Below are 16,265 nucleotides of genomic sequence, written 5' to 3'. Positions count from 1 at the left end.
CGGACAAACAGTCAGATTTGATTCGAGTGCCTCGATTTTGTTTGGGGAGCTCGTTGACCTTTGACCCTTGCAGCTAGGTGAAGCCAATCCTGCGAAATACAGATTGCATGGGGCTGCTTTGCTATCACATGGATCACTTCCTGTTTATAGTTATAGCGCTAGACAGACAATTTATTAGTGATTTTTTAATATTTTTTTAATACTGTTGAAACAACGACGTGATGGTGGCGTGGACATGTCCTAGAAGACGGAAGGAAGCGTCTAAATGTGATCAGGGGCGGTCTGGAGGGCTTCTTCTGGATTCCGGTTGATGTCCACGTTCTGAAACGACAATGCATAATTGTTCATTTGTTAAAAAAAAGCCTTCACGATGTAGTGGGAGGTGGAATTCTTCATTTGTGGAAATTGGTTTGAGTAGATGAAAAGTGGTTGGGATGTTGGACTCGCTGTTGTGAGGTCCAGGGTTCGATCCCGCGTGGGGTCTCACTTTAGGGTGGAGTTTGGATGTTTTCAGGCTTGTGTGGTTTTTTTCTCGGTACTCTGATTCCCTCCCACTTGCCAAAAACATGCATGCTAAGCTAATTGTATGCTAAATTTGTTGGTCTCGCAGTTTTAAGGTCGAGGGTTCGATCCCAGGTGGGTCCTCATTGTAGTGTTTGCATGTCTTGTGTGGGTTTTTTCTCGGTACTCTGATTTCCCTCCACATGCCAAAAAGATGTATGCTAGGCTAATTGTTTGCTAAATGTGTCGGCCTCGCAGTTCTGAGGTCGAGGGTTCGATTCCACGAAGGTCCCCACTGTAGTAGAGTTTGAGTGTTTTGTGTGGGTTTTTTCCCGGTACTCTGATTTCCCCCCACTTGCCAAAAACATGCATGCTAGGCTAATTGAATGCTAAATTCGTCGGGCTCGCAGTTCTGAGGTCGAGGGTTCGATCCCAGGTGGGTCCTCACTATAGTGTGGAGTTTGGATGTTTGCCCCAGGCTTGTGTGGTTTTTTTTCCCCGGTACTCTGATTTCCCCCCATTTGCCAAAAACATGCATGCTCGGCTAATTGTATGATAAATTTGTCGGCCTCGCAGTTTTGAGGTCGAGGGTTTGATCCCAGGTGGGTCCTCACTATAGTGTGGAGTTTGGATGTTTTCCCCAGGCTTGTGTGGGTTTTCTCAGGGTACTCCGCTTTCCTCCCACATTCCAAAAACATGCATGCTAGGCTAATTGTATGCTAAATTTACCCTAGCAATGAGTGTGACTGATTGTTTGTCTCTGTGCAATTCGATTGGCTGACCACCCATTCAGTGTCCCCTGTAGTTAGTTAGGATAGACTCCAGCACCCCCTGTGACCCTGGTGAGGATATGCAGTTAAAAAATGAATTGTCGACCACCTTATTTTGTGCTAAAGTCGATCAAATTGGGCCAAAATGACATTTTAGATGCGCTATTTTTTCCTTTGTAACATTTTTTGGGGGGTCAGGGTTCACCCAAAGTGGTCATGTTGGACTGTTTTTTGTCTGTGCTTACCCCGGGCTTCTCTCTGTGGGTGTTGACTGCCTCCACGTTGAGGTAAAACGACTCCACTTCGCACCCTACCGGCAAAAAAATGTAATAATAATCACATCAGGGCACTAGTTTGAAAGAGTTCCAAGATGGCCGCCGCCGCCTACCGTAAGCTATAGGCGTGAGTTTGAGCACCGTGTGCAGAGGACATAGAAGATAGGGGAGCTTGTCTTGGGACAAAAAACGGAAAGAAAGCGGGTTATCGAGGACGAATGGCGAGTTTAACGGACGTCAAGTTTGACGGACGGCGAGTTTAATGGACGTTTTACCTGCCGCTTTGTCCAGGAAGTAGGCCAAAAGACAGCGCATAACGGCTTGGTGGCAGATGACCAGAATGTTCTCTTGCCTCTCCAGTTCCATGATGACCGGTTCCAGGCGGTGGACCAGGTCTTCGTAGGACTGGTGGGGGGAAAATTGTCATTGAAAGCGCCCTAAAAAAAGACTAAAGGACGGCCCGTTTTGCAAAATCATTGAATTCAGTTCAGCCTTTGTTGTTGTACTTCTCATCTTTAACACTAGAGGGGGCTAATAACGTTTATACAGTGCCTCATTGTTAGCTAAGGGCTCCAAACTTTGACCTGTTTGACTTCCAATAGGATTAGCTGATTTCGATCGGGTGTAGAATTTACACCCGATTTTTTTAACGCTAAATATAATGTTAGTAGTAAATAGTAAATCACTTTGTTGGGATTTCAGGCAAGAAAAGTTTTGTTTAGGAATATTACACGAAGCTACGTTAGGATTATTAGCTTCTCGTTAGCTTCTCATGCTAACTGGGTCTCGTGTGGGCCGGACTATTTTTAATTAATTATTTTTTTAATGTGATATTATTTATTCAGTTCTGATTTTCCCCCACATGCCGAAAACATGCATGCTAGGCTAATTGTATGCTAAATTTGTCGGCTCGCAGTTCTGAGGTTGAGGGTTCGATCCCAAGGGGTTCTCACTTTAGTGGAGTTTGGATGTTTTCCCCGGGCTTATGAGGGTTTTCTCTCGGTGTTCTGATTTCCTCCCACTTGCTAAAAACATGCATGCTAGGCTAATTGTATGCTAAATTTGTCGGTCTTGCAGTTCTGAGGTCGAGGGTTCGATCCCAGGTGGGTCCTCACTGTAGTGGAGTTTCCATGGTTTGTGTGGGTTTTTCCCGGTACTCTGATTTCCCCCTAAATTCCAAAACATGCATGCTAGGCTAATTGTATGCTAAATTTATCGGCTCGCAGTGCTGAGGTCGAGAGTTTGATCCAGGTTGGTCCTCACTGTAGTAGAGTTTGCATGTTTTGTGTGGGTTTTCTCTCGGTACTCTAATTTCCCCCCACATGCCAAAAACATGCATGCTAGGCTAATTGTATGCTAAATTCGTCGGCTCGCAGTTCTGAGGTCGAGGGTTATTTTATTATTTTATAATTTTCCACCCAAAAATCAATTTTGACTGGGAGGGGCTTGTCCATTCGGCCCTCCCAGTCAAAATAAATTGGACCTCTACTGCCGTCATTGGCACCGAAAGTTCTTACAGGTCATTCCGACACCCCCCGCGGACCCCAACTTACTTCCCCCTTCGGGTAACGGTAACGAAACTTGTCCTGGTCTCTGAGCGCAAACTCTTCGGGGAACTGCTCTTGGATCTCCTCGTAGGTCAATTCTTCACACACACCCTGCGAGAAGAACAACGCGGGTGAGTTCTCCGAATACCCGCAGAAAAGCGGACGGAACCGGTTCCCCACCGCGTCGATTTCATTGAGGGCTTTCCACTGCTCGTACTGGACCCCCAAAATGGTCGCCGTCTGGGTGGTTCTCTTCATGTGGCTGGTCCAAACCTTCAAGTCGTGGATTTTCTGACTCTGGATGAAGGTCTTCAAAGCGGCGGCATACTGCGAACGAGATGTCGATTAGGCCACGCCCAACGCCGCCATTTTAGAAGAAAAATAAGACGCCATTTTAAGTATTTTGACCCCTCCGTCAAGAAAAAACTAAAATAATCGGGGCCATGGTGCGATGACTGAATCTATTATAACTTGACAACTGATTTCAATATTTTGGACTAAAATTTAATTAAAAAAAACAGGTTTAATCCCTTTTTACTGTAAACCAGAACACTAGATTACAACTCCCTAGTACCTTATCGCACATTCTTTTTAGTTTCATTCCTCTGGCGGTCTTTCTTTCTTTCTTTCTTTTTCAAAAATATGACTTATTATTGGGAAATGGCTAATATATGATATAAAGGAAATTGGTACCACACCAACATTGCTAATAGTAGTTTTTTTCCGCTCCCAATTAGAGCAAACAGTGAGCTGAGTGTGTTATTATGTTATTTTGAGGAAAATATTTTACTTTGGACGTATATGACCGAGTGATAAATGACGTGTGCACTATGATTTTGGTTGTTTTGGGGTTAAAATGTAGTAAAATATGCTGGTGTTAGCTAGTTAGCATGCGGGCTAGCGGTCGTTCTTAACAATAGCATGGAAGTAAACAGTGAGACGTTTGCTGGCGCCCGGCTAGCATCGCCAAATGTGCGCAAGTAAAAAAAAAACTGCTTTTGATTTCAAATGATATATTATTAGTATTACTATTACATTTTTAAAATAATAGTCTACCTATATGCTTGCTTAAAGAGTCAACGGTTGTAAAGACAAAAAAATAATTTAAAAAAAACAAGATTCCTGTGTTTCGCTTACGGATTTTTTTTCAGGCAGTTGAACGCCACACTATTGACATCCGATTAAAAAAAATCTTTTTTTATTTTATTTTATTTCACTCATAAGTATATTATCTACTATAGCAGAATTATTCTAGTAAAACCAGGGAGGGAAAAAAATTATCCGAGCTCCCAACCCCCTTTTTCGAAGTTTTTACTTTTTTTGGCAACCGTGAATACGACATAACTCGTCCACCATTCCCGAAACCAGCTGCTCCTCATTAAGGCTGTAAGTATTTCTTTCACCAAATATGTTTGTTTACGCGTGCATAATATGTTTTCTTATGCTTTAGTAACTTAGCTAAGATGTATATTCGGCAGTTTAATGTCGTTGAAAGATATTTGTTAAGAGAACTGCCCATAAATCAGCAATATATTACATTAAGCTAGCGGACTTTTGCTAGCCGAGTTCGGTTCATTCGATAAACTAAATGTATTTATTAGCCAGGGAGTAATAAAAACAGGCCATGACCCTAATTTAGTTCATTTATGTACTCTAATGTTATCTTTTGGTCAATTGGAGATAGTTAGTGAGCCAGCTGGACGTTATTTAGATTCAATCACTATAGAAAGTCACTCACTAATTACTGTTGATTGCATCTCGTTTTGACAATAGTTAGCACAATAACCTACAAAGAGGAACTTCCTGTATCTTAAATTGTTTTTATCTTCATTCTGTCACGTGTACTATGTGTTCTTAACTAATTAAATCACTGCAAGAGATGTTTAAAACAACACACGATTAAAAACTAGGCGGTTATACAATGGTAATTTATTGCAGATGTTTTGAATTAGCCATTGTTTTTTTGCTTTTTGCATTCCATGAAAAGCTGCTTATTTTATAACGATTTAAATATGTGCTCATCCTGCTGCATGTCCAGGGGCGGAATAAATGTGAACGGGGCCTGGGGGCAATAAGTGTCAGGGGCCCCCTGGCTTCATTGAGTTTTTTTTCGGTAAAGTATTCATAAATTGGTTAAAAGTAAGTCTTAAAAGATGGGAAATGTCTGGTTTTAATGTATATATTGCATCAAATCCAGCGGGGAATTCGTTAAATTTCACTGGGGTTGGATTTTTTAAAAATCTTAAGTTTTGTGAATGCGAGCAAAATTGTTGAAAAGTGTTTTTCTGCTTTTGTTTTGGAGATATTACAATTTTTTTAATAAGTCTTTTTAAGCATTTCAAAATCCAATCTTAAGTTTAGAATGGCTTTTTAAAGTGTTCCAAAAGTCAAGCTTAACCTTTGAATGGCATTTTTAAGCATTCTAAAATCCAAATTTTAGAGTGGCCTTTTAACCATTTTCCAAAACAAACTTAACTTTAGAGAGGCTTGTTAGGCGTTCCAAATTCAAATCTTAAGTATAGAGAGGCATTTTTAAGCGTTTTGAAATCCAATCTTAACTTAGAGAGGTCTCTTTAAAAGCATTCTAAAACCAACCTTAACTTTACAGAGGCTTTTTTAAGCGTTCCAAAAGCCAAACTTAATTTTAGAGAGACTTCTTTAAGCGTGTCAACATCCAAACTTAACTTTAGAGATGCCTTTTTATGCCTCCCAAAAGCCAAACTTAACTTTAGAGAGACTTTTTAAAGCGTTTCAACATCCAAACTTAGTTTAAGAGAGGCTTCTTTAAGCGTCTCAACATCCAAACTTAACTTTAGAAAGGCCTTTTTAAGCTTCCCAAAAGCCAAACTTAACTTAAGAGAAACTTCTTTAAGCGTTCCAAAATCCCAACTTAACTTAAGAGACTTCTATAAGCATTTCAACATCCAAACTTAACTTTTAAGAGACTTTTTAAAGCGTTTCACCATCCAAACTTAACTTAAGAAAGTCTTCTTTAACCGTTCCAACATCCAAACTTAACTTTAGAGAGACTTTTTAAAGCGTTCAAACATCCAAACTTAACTTTAGAGACATTTTTTAAAGTGTTTCAACATCCAAACTTCATTTAAGAGACTTGTTTAAGCATTTCAACATCCAAATTTGACTTTAGAGAGGCCTTTTTAAGCGTTTCAACATCCAAACTTAACTTCAGAAAGGCCTTTTTAAGCATTTCAATATCCAAACTTAATTTAAGAGAGACTTCTTTAAGCGTTTCAACATCCAGACTTAACTTTTAAGAGTCTTTTTAAAGCGTTTCAACTTCCAAACTCATCTTTTAAGAGACTTTTTAAAGCGTTTCAACATCCAAACTTAATTTTAGAGAGACTTTTTCAAGCGTTTCAACGTCCAAACTTAACTTTTAAGATACTTTTTAAAGCGTTTCAACATCCAAACTTAACTTAAGAGAGACTTTTTAAGCGGTTCAACATCCAAAATTAACATAAAAGAGACTTCTTTAACCATTTCAACATCCAATCATAACTTTAAAAAGGCTTTTTTAAGTGTTTCAACATCCAAACTTAATTTAAGAGAGACTTTTTAAAGCGTTTCAGCATCCAATCTTAGACCTTTCACGTGTTCGACCCGATCCACTTACCTCCCGTCCCCTGTCAGATAACCCGGAATCCCCACCGATGCGCCCGAGAAGATTGAGCTGGCTCTCGCCGTGGCGGCTGAGGTAGATGGACCTGGGCGCTACGTGGATGTTCATCAGGTAGTAGACGATCCGACTCTGGATGTGATCCCGGACCAGATTGACCAGGTACCTTTTCCCCACTTCGTAAATTTTGATGTACGAGAGCTTCCTGTTTCCGCCCCCAAAAAAAACATCAACACAAACACATGGCGGCCATTTTGGATCCCGACCTGTCTTTCTCGTCGTCGATCGGCGTGTAGCTGGACTTGTAACACTCGATTCGCTGCGCAAAATCCTCCATGGCGTCCTCCATGCTTCGGTTTACGTAATCCGGACTTCCAAATTTCACTTGCTGTACATGACGTGTAAAAAAAATAACGTAAAGTGACTTAAAAAGATATGACGTAAAGCATACTAAGATTTCATGTGGGCCGGACCATTTTAGATATAATATTTAGATTTTTTTTTACATAAATGGATTAAAAGAACTGGATTAAAAGGCCTGAATATAACGTTTTTTATAGATCTAAAACAATGTTTATTTTAGCTTTTTTTAAATATATTTTTAGATTTTACAAAATGATTTTTGAACGAAAAAACACAGAAAAAAGGAATTAAAAAAATGACAATTATTGATTTATAAGGGTTCCCAGGAAATTTAATATACTTTTTTAAATCAATGGATTAAAATAACTGGATTAAAAGCCCTGAATATTCCGTTTTTTATAGATCTAAAACAATGTCTATTTTATCTTTTTTAAAATATATTTTTAGATTTTACAAAATGATGAGTGGCTTTCTAAGGGTTTTTAAAGGGTTATGTATTAAGTTGGATTGATTTGGAAGGATATACTTCCCTCTGGTGGCAATAGTGAGTATGACAAGTCATTTTTGTTGGTGATTTCGTTTTTAAATATATTTGGCTTTTTTTGGTAGAATAACAAAAAGTGATTTCAGGCAAGTATTGAAGCATTTTCTTTCTTACCTTGACATTTTCTGTAATTATTTCTGGGTCGTCACAGATTGACTCCACAAAGAAAACCTGGACACAATATATTTTTTAAAATATATTATTATAAAATATATATTATATTCATACTTTTGGCGGAGCCGCTGACCTCAACTCAAGTACGCCTAATATAATGTTAAAAATATCTCATTTTACATCTTGTTAACTGATATACAGTGGTACCTCGACATACGAGTGGCCCAACATACGAACGATTTGAGATACGAGTAAAATTTTGAGCAAATATTTATCTTGAGATACCAGACAAATTTTGATATACGATTGGATGCACATAAGAACATCGTGGTCGCTGTCTTTCTAGTCGCAACTCCCTCTTTGTAATGTTTCTGCGAGCACTGGGCGGAGCCTTGCATTTTTTTCAGTGTTTTTTTTCCCTTTAGTCAGTGCGAATGGCGGAGCTTGTTCACTAATACGAGAGGAGTATATACTACTTTTTGTTGGGAAGTGGTCGTGCGTTATCATATTGTGAGGACATTTGTGTGCATCATTTTGGGAATATTTTGAAGGGAAGACAAAACCAAACAAGCCTTAATAGGTTGCATCTGAAAATCAGGGTGGAGGCGGGGCTAATAGAGCCAAGAAAGGTATCAACATTTCAAAGAAAATTACAATTAAGTTTAGTGTAAGGTTAGATTAAATTTATTTTTGAGTGTGTCTGCATTGTCATCCAAGTTCATTTAAATTAGTTTGTTATGTTACGAGCGTGTTGCCGTGCAAAAAGTCTGATTTTAGTACTCTTAAACACATTTTAGTAATATTAAACCACTAGTTATTTGTTACTTTGTTAATAGATGGCGAATTAGAACAAATAAAACATTTTTTCCAATCCAATATCCTGTTTTGGGTGGTTTTTCAGAGGGTTGGAATCAATTAATTTGTTTTTGAGTTCATTTCTATGGGAAACGTTCATTTGAGTTACGAGTAAATCGACATACGAGCTCAGTCCCGGAACAAATTAAGCTCGTATCTCAAGGTACCACTGTATGTCCATAAATGTTTTTCATTGCACTTGCCTTGTAGCCTCTTTCCTTAGCAAAACTGGAGATAATTGCCCTTCGCTCCCTGGTGGTGTTGGTGGCATCAAATACCTGAATGAGTGGAAATACATAAAAAAAAATAATAATTCATGTTTCCGGGGCGTCCCCCGCAATCCCACTCACCGCCACTTGACCTTCCTTGCTGGCAAAGTACGCGGCGACGTCGCGGAGGGCAGCCGTGGCGCAGGCTCTAGCGATAGCGACGCGCAACGGTGACCTGGTGGTCCGTTTGTGGCGGTTAGCTCTCGGTTCTTACTTGCGGATCCTCATGGCCTCCTCGTTGTCAGGTTTAAAAAACTCAAAGTTCTGGTAGGTCTTGACGGCCCGTCGGCGGTACTGGCCCACGTTGAACACTGGCGGAAACGGAGAAGGGTAAGTCGTGGGAAATCGTGGCGGTCGGTTGCCCTCGAACCCACTTTTCGTGGGGACTCCGATCCAGTTCAGGTAGCGGGTTAGCTTCTTGGAGATGTAGGTCTTCCCTCTGGCCGGCAAGCCCACCATGACGATGAGGGTGGGGGAGTTGCAGCGCTGCGGCACTGGGGTTGGACCACAAAGATAAGATGTTTACTAGTTTACTCTTTTAACACAAAACTAGTAAATGTGGCCCAAATTCAGTGGTACCTCTACTTACAAATATGTGTACAGTAGTACCTCTACTTACAAATGCGTTGACAGTGGCACCTCTACTTGCAAATATTCTTACAGTAGTACCCCTACTTACAAATGCATGTACAGTAGCACCTCTACTTACAAATATGCGCAAAGTATTACCTCTACTTACAAATGCGTTGACAGTGTCACCTCTACTTACAAATGCTTTCACAGGGGCACCTCTACTTACAAAATGTGTTGACAGTGGCACCTCTACTTACAAATGCCTGTACAGTAGTACCTCTACTTAAAAAATTGCGTCCAGTATCACCTCTACTTAGAAATATTCATACAGTAGTATCTCCACTTACTTTTGCTTTGTTGTTCTGCGGCCTTTGCGACTGTACTGTCTAACTTATAACTATGCCTTTTCTTGGTACTGTCACAATGAAATTTCCCGAATACGGGATGAATAAAGTTATCCAATCCAAATGCTTGTATATTAGCACCCCTACTTACAAATATGCATACAGTAGTACCTCTATTTTCAAATTTGTGTCCAGTAGTACCTCTAATTACAAATTTGAGTCCAGTAGTACCTCTACTTACAAATATGCGTAAAGTAGTACCTCTACTTACAAATGCTTGTACAGTAGTACCTCTACTTCCAAATATACGTAAAGCAGTGGCACCTCTACTTACAAATGCTTGTACACTAGTACCTCTACTTACAAATGCTTGTACACTAGTACCTCTACTTACAAATGCTTGTACAATAGTACCTCTACTTACAAATGCTTGTACAATAGTACCTCTACTCACAAATGCTTGTACAATAGTACCTCTACTTACAAATGCTTGTACAATAGTACCTCTACTTACAAATGCGTTTAAAGGGGCGCCCCTACTTACAAATGTGTCCATCGGCGACTCTAATGAGCTATGAATCGTTCAAAATAAATACATTTGTAAAGCCCGCTAAATTTGACCCGATTCCGACCCCCTGTTGAACAAATGCAAGTGGTGGGATCGCAAATCAGACAACACCGACGTGACATCCCTTTCCTCGAGCATTCCTTCAAAATAAAAGCAATCAAGCAACGAGCCAAAACTCCCGTCCACGCTCACCTGTGCTGCTGTCGCACCTTCTGCGTCTCACCGGCTGGAGAGGCTCCATGGCGCCCGATCCCTCGCCTCGTCTCGCAGGCACGAGGGTCCGCGCCGTTTTTATTTAAAGACCCCCCAGTTGTTTTCTCGCCGACCACGCCCGCCGCGGGACGCCCTTTTTTATTGACGCGCGGACATCCGATAGCAGCGACTTGGTGATGTCCTTTTAATGTTGGCCAGGGGCGGAGTTCATAACACATGATCTGGAGGCAGTGGGCGTGTCCTAAGTGGTACAAAGGTCACTGAGAAAGTGATAGCCTTTCTTGAAAAGTAGCAAACATCTTGCTAGCTGTTTACAGGTTGACCTGTCGCGATTATAAATACCAATTTAATAGCTGTTAGAGTCAAAGTCCGGCTTATTTATGGAAGTAATTATAGAAAAACAAAATGTGGGTGTGACAATAAATCAAAATGGTGATACATGGCGATACTTGATTCACGATCTGTCGGGCAAGAACCGATATATTGTGTAAAAGTGATTGAAGTCAAAGGTATAATGACCAGAATATTAGCTGAAAATGACCAAACATACCCCAAAATCAACAGGAAGTGGCTGAGAAATGCTACGTAATCAAAAAAGTGACCAGAAATCAACAGAAAATGGCCCTAAATGTCCCAAAACCAACCAAAAGTCACCCAAATTTGAAAAAATGACCCCATAAATCCCCCAAATCAGCAGAAAATGACCCAATATACCCCCAAAATTAGCAGAAAATGACCCAAAATACCCCCAAATGAGCAGAAATGACCCCAAATACCCCCAAATTAGCATTAAATATCCCCAAAATACCCCCAAATTAACATTAAATAACCCTAAATACCCCCAAAATCAGCAGAAAATGACCCAATATACCCCCCAACTTAGCAGAAAATGACCCAAAATACCCCCAAATGAGCAAAATTGACCCAAAATACCCCCAAATTAGCAAAAATGACCCATAATACCCCCAAATTAGCATTCAACAACGCAAAATACCCCCCAAATCAGCAGAAAATGACCCAATATACTCCCCAAGTTAGCAGAAAATGACCCCAAATACCCCCAAATGAGCAAAAATGACCCAAAATACCCCCAAATTAGCATTACACAACCCAAAATACCCCCAAATTAGCATTAAATAACCCTAAATACCCCCAAAATCTGCAGAAAATGACCCAATATACCCCCCAAGTTAGCATAAAATGACCCAAAATACCCCCAAATTAGCAAAAATGACCCAAAATACCCCTAAATTAGCATTACACAACCCAAAATACCCCCAAATTAGCATTAAATAACCCTAAATACCCCCAAAATCTGCAGAAAATGACCCAATATACCCCCCAAGTTAGCATAAAATGACCCAAAATACCCCCAAAATTAGCGTAAAATGACCCAAAATACCCCAAAATGAGCAAAAATGACCCAAAATACCCCCAAATGAGCAGAAATGACCCCAAATACCCCCAAATTAGCATTAAATGACCCCAAATACCCCCAAATTAGCATTGAATAACCCAAAATACCCCCAAATTAGCATTGAATAACCCAAAATACCCCCAAATTAGCATTAAATAACCCAAAATACCCCCAAATTAGCATTAAATGACCCAAAACACCCAAAAAATTAGCAGAAAATGACCCCAAAATCCTCCAAATCAGCAGAAAATGACCCCCAAACCCCAAAAATCAACAGAAAATGACCCAAAAAAAAAACAAATCAACAGAAAATTACCCAAAATCCCCCCAAAATCTGCTGCCACCTTCCCACTTCAAATGAATTGGACATCTACTCCCAACAGAACCTTAAAAATACCTTTTATCTGGTCATTTGTTGGTTATTACAATTGAATATGATTTCCTGACTCACGTTTTAAATAAAAATGGTCTAATTTTGCACAAGAAAAAAATGCACTGCACTCTCGTTATACATTTAGGGTTTTCTGTCAAGTTTCAATATGTTGTGCGGCTTGTTAATGTACCTAAAAAAGAAAAAAATAGGTAATCCATATCTGTCACAGATGGGGGGAGTGGCTACAATCCAATTTTTTTTTATCTTGTAAATTCCTAACGGGTCAAACGTTGACCCCGTCGAACAAAAAAATTAAAATGTTGTTTTTGTCTTTTCAGACTCTTGACATAAGGAGACAATTACGCTAAAACGTTAAGCGTTATTTTGGACAAACAAGGAGCAGTTGTACATTAACTCGCCGTGCGCAAACTCATCTGGATAACGACACACTCGGAATCTTTTCTCTTGCTGACAAGAACTCTGGTGAGAATCAAATTTTAATTTTTCACCATCACAGATTTATACACGCTAATTAAATGATAGAGTTGTCAAAGATTCTGAAATTGTACTAAAAAAGGATTCATATGACCTTGTGGATCCGCGTTCTTAAAAACTGATGTCGTAACGGCAGGACAGAGGCCGAGTGACACAATGACACAAACTATGACCGGATTTTCTCGCATATAAGCCGCATTTGTAACAAAAAATAAATGACTGAATGAAGGGTAGGGCTTATATGCGCACAAGACTTGCTATACTCTTTTTCACCAGTAGATGTTGGCAAAGTAACATTGACTATTTGTTGGTTATTTTCTGTTTTGCAGTAAGGAAAGAACCATTACTGGATGAATTAATTTCTTATGATATTGACCCTAATAATGTGCTTTTGATTCATACAGTATCTCAGAAATATGATTTTTCTTAAGATTTTCCCTTCAAAGTAACACATTTGTACTCCCTATTAAAACCATGAATACGAAGTTGAAAATTGGGAATCAGGGGCGGCTTATACGTGAGAAATTGTAAAATTCAACCATTTTAGGCAATTTTAAGGGTGGGGCTTATATGCGAGAAATTGTACATTTCAACCATTTTAACGCAATTTTAAGGGTGGGGCTTATAAGCGAGAAATTGTAAAATTCAACAATTTTTGGCAATTTTAAGAGTGTGGCTTATACGCGAGAAATTGTTAAATTCAACAATTTTACCGCAATTTTAAGGGTGGGGCTTATATGCAAGAAATTGAAAATTCAACTATTTTAAGGCAATTTTAAGGGTGCGGCTTATACGAGAGAAATTGTAAAATTCAACCATTTTAGGCAATTTTAAGGGTGGGGCTTATACGTGAGAAATTGCAAAATTCAACCCTTTTAACGTAATTTTAAGGGTGGGGCTTATACACGAGAAATTGTAAAATTCAACCATTTTAAGGCAATTTTAAAGATGCGGCTTATACGCGAGAAATTGTAAAATTCAACCATTTTAAGGGTGAGGCTTGTATGCGAGAAATTGTAAAATTCAACCATCTCAAGGCAATTTTAAGGGTGGGGCTTATACGCGAGAAATTGTAAATTTCAACCATTTTAAGGCAATTTTAAGGGTGTGGCTTATAAGTGAGAAATTGTAAAATTCAACCATGTTGGGGAATTTTAAGGGTGCGGCTTATACGCGAGAAATTGTAAAATTCAACCATTTTAACGCAATTTTAAGGGTGGAGCTTATATGAGCAGGCGGCTTATATGCGAGTAAATAACCCCCCAACTGTCCTTAACACAGTTCCTCGGTCTCGGTACAGGCAGATCCGCAAAATCGGGTGACTCGGACTCGAACCCGCCTGCAAAAATATGCTGCTAATCTAATAAAAAAGTACTTCGTGTGTACCCACTTTAGCAATGGCCCAATACCTGAGTGTGGCGGTCCTGCTGGCCTTGTCCGCCACGTGCCAGGCCGGGAAAATCCTGGTCTACCCCATCGACGGAAGCCACTGGCTGAACATGAACATCCTGCTGGAGGCGCTCCACGCCGGCGGCCACCGAATCACCGTCCTGCGGTCCGCCACCAGCTGGTACGTGGCGGAGAAGTCCCCCTTCTACACCACCGTCACCCTGCCGGCCCCGCGCTCGCACGCCATCGAGAGCCCGGACTACATGTCCTCCTTCCTGGCGAGGTCCATGGACATCCGGCGGCGCCGAGGCTCGCCGTGGGCCTTCTTGGACTTTTACCGGAACATCTACAGCCTGATCGGGGAGAGCCAGGTGGCCGTGGCCGACACGGTGGCCGCCATCTTGGAGAACCGGACCCTGAGCCGGGAACTGCGAGAAGCCCGCTACGACGTCTGCCTGACCGACCCGGGGTTCCCCGGCGGCATTCTGCTGGCTCACTTCCTGGACCTGCCCACGGTTTTTAACGTGCGCTGGCTGTTCAACGGCGAGGCCCACTTTGCCATCGCGCCGTCCCCGCTGTCTTACGTCCCCGAGCTGTTCTCCGGGTACTCGGACAAGATGGACTTCTGGCAAAGACTGGGCAACGTGGTCTACCACGCCGCGCTGGTTTACATGTTCCACGCGGTGTCCGAGCCGCCTTACCGCGCCCTGTGCGAGCGCCACTTTGCCGGTGAGGTTGACATCATGTCCCTCACGCAGGGGGCCGACCTCTGGCTGGTCAGGGTGGACTTCACCTTCGAGTTGCCCCGGCCCACCATGCCCAACGTGGTCTACATCGGCGGCTTTCAGGGGAAGCCGGCCCGCCCCCTCCCGCCTGACTTGGAGGACTTTGTCCAGAGCTCCGGGGACCACGGCGTGGTGGTCATGACCTTGGGGACCCTGCTGGGCGACCTGGGACCGGAGATCTCCGAGGCGCTGGCCTCGGCTTTCGCCGCCCTCCCTCAAAAAGTGGTGTGGCGACACACCGGCGAGCGGCCCCCCACGTTGGGGAACAACACGCTCCTGGTGGACTGGTTGCCCCAGAACGACCTCCTGGGTCACCCCAAGACCAAAGTCTTTGTCACGCACGGGGGGACCAACGGCCTGTACCAGGCCATCTACCACGCCGTACCCGTCTTGGGGATCCCGCTCATTTTCGACCAGCACGACAACATGGTGCGGATGGAGGCCCGCGGCGTCGGCGCGGCGGTGGACGTCACGGCGCTCGACGCCGAGTCTTTCGCCGCCGTCCTGGGGGACGTCCTGGATCCCGAGAAACCGTATAAGCGGAACATGGTGGAGCTTTCCCGACTTCACCGCGACAAGCCCGTGGAACCCCTGCGCGCCGCCGTCTTCTGGGTGGAGTATGTCATGAGGCACGGGGGCGCCGCCCACTTGCGCACGGAGTCTTACAAGATGCCGTGGTACGCCTATCACTCGCTGGATGTTTACGCTTTCCTGGCCTTTTTCGCTTTTCTGCTCGTTGCGTTACCTTGTCTGGCCTGTAGAGGCCTCTGTAGGCAACTTGGGAAGGCTAACAGTTACGCGGTTAAACCCAAGAAGGAGTAGAATGGATAAATTGAAGAATGAGTCGTCGTTTTTGTGGTTCGTCCGTGTAGTGTTCGATATATAATGCTTTATATTGTCGTATTTGTGTTTATTGTCATTATATAATGAGATTTAAAGCCTCACCACAATGTGCACAAATAACAACAACAAACAAACAGATAAATAAATAATCAATACTAACAGTAAATAAGTAATAAGGAGTGGCCAATATAAATAAGTAGGAAAGTGCACAAATAACAACATGGGCAAACTACGGCCCGCGGTCCACATACGGCCCGTTAGGCTTTTCAATCCGGCCCGCCGACGTTGTCCAAATAATAGTAAAAATCAATGACCTCATTCATTTCCCTGCAATACCCTCGTTTCCCTGATAGATGGCGCACTAGTCCAGTAAAAGTATGTAAATGTGTG

The 16,265-nt window shown here is 41.9% G+C and overlaps 1 protein-coding gene and 1 pseudogene across 3 annotated transcripts; one reads left to right on the top strand and one right to left on the bottom strand.

The window, feature by feature from the left end:
- Positions 1 to 161: 161 nt before the first annotated feature.
- LOC144083362 (6-phosphofructo-2-kinase/fructose-2,6-bisphosphatase-like) lies at positions 162 to 10,601 on the bottom strand. Its single transcript, XM_077611140.1, has 14 exons — positions 10,553 to 10,601; positions 9,250 to 9,369; positions 9,090 to 9,186; positions 8,957 to 9,023; positions 8,810 to 8,884; positions 7,752 to 7,808; positions 6,997 to 7,118; positions 6,728 to 6,935; positions 3,274 to 3,420; positions 3,100 to 3,204; positions 1,822 to 1,951; positions 1,660 to 1,722; positions 1,517 to 1,581; positions 162 to 321 (listed from the first exon to the last, which is right to left on the bottom strand). The coding sequence occupies exons 1-14, from the start codon at positions 10,599 to 10,601 to the stop codon at positions 262 to 264; spliced, it is 1,365 nt and encodes a 454-aa protein (XP_077467266.1). The 3' UTR covers positions 162 to 261.
- Positions 3,059 to 15,976, top strand: LOC144086371 (UDP-glucuronosyltransferase 2C1 pseudogene; annotated as a pseudogene). Of its 2 annotated transcripts, none has more exons than XR_013304428.1 (4): positions 3,059 to 3,224; positions 6,745 to 6,892; positions 12,702 to 12,846; positions 14,254 to 15,976. The product of XR_013304428.1 is annotated as a UDP-glucuronosyltransferase 2C1 pseudogene, transcript variant X1 (transcript). The 2 variants fall into 2 exon arrangements; XR_013304429.1 differs by lacking the exon at positions 3,059 to 3,224 and adding an exon at positions 4,314 to 4,479 and having other exon boundaries at positions 6,779 to 6,892.
- Positions 15,977 to 16,265: the final 289 nt, after the last annotated feature.

The sequence above is a fragment of the Stigmatopora argus genome, chromosome 1, assembly GCF_051989625.1.
Source record: "Stigmatopora argus isolate UIUO_Sarg chromosome 1, RoL_Sarg_1.0, whole genome shotgun sequence".
Classification (NCBI taxonomy): Eukaryota; Metazoa; Chordata; class Actinopteri; order Syngnathiformes; family Syngnathidae; genus Stigmatopora; species Stigmatopora argus.
This window is presented reverse-complemented; position numbering and strand designations above follow the sequence as displayed.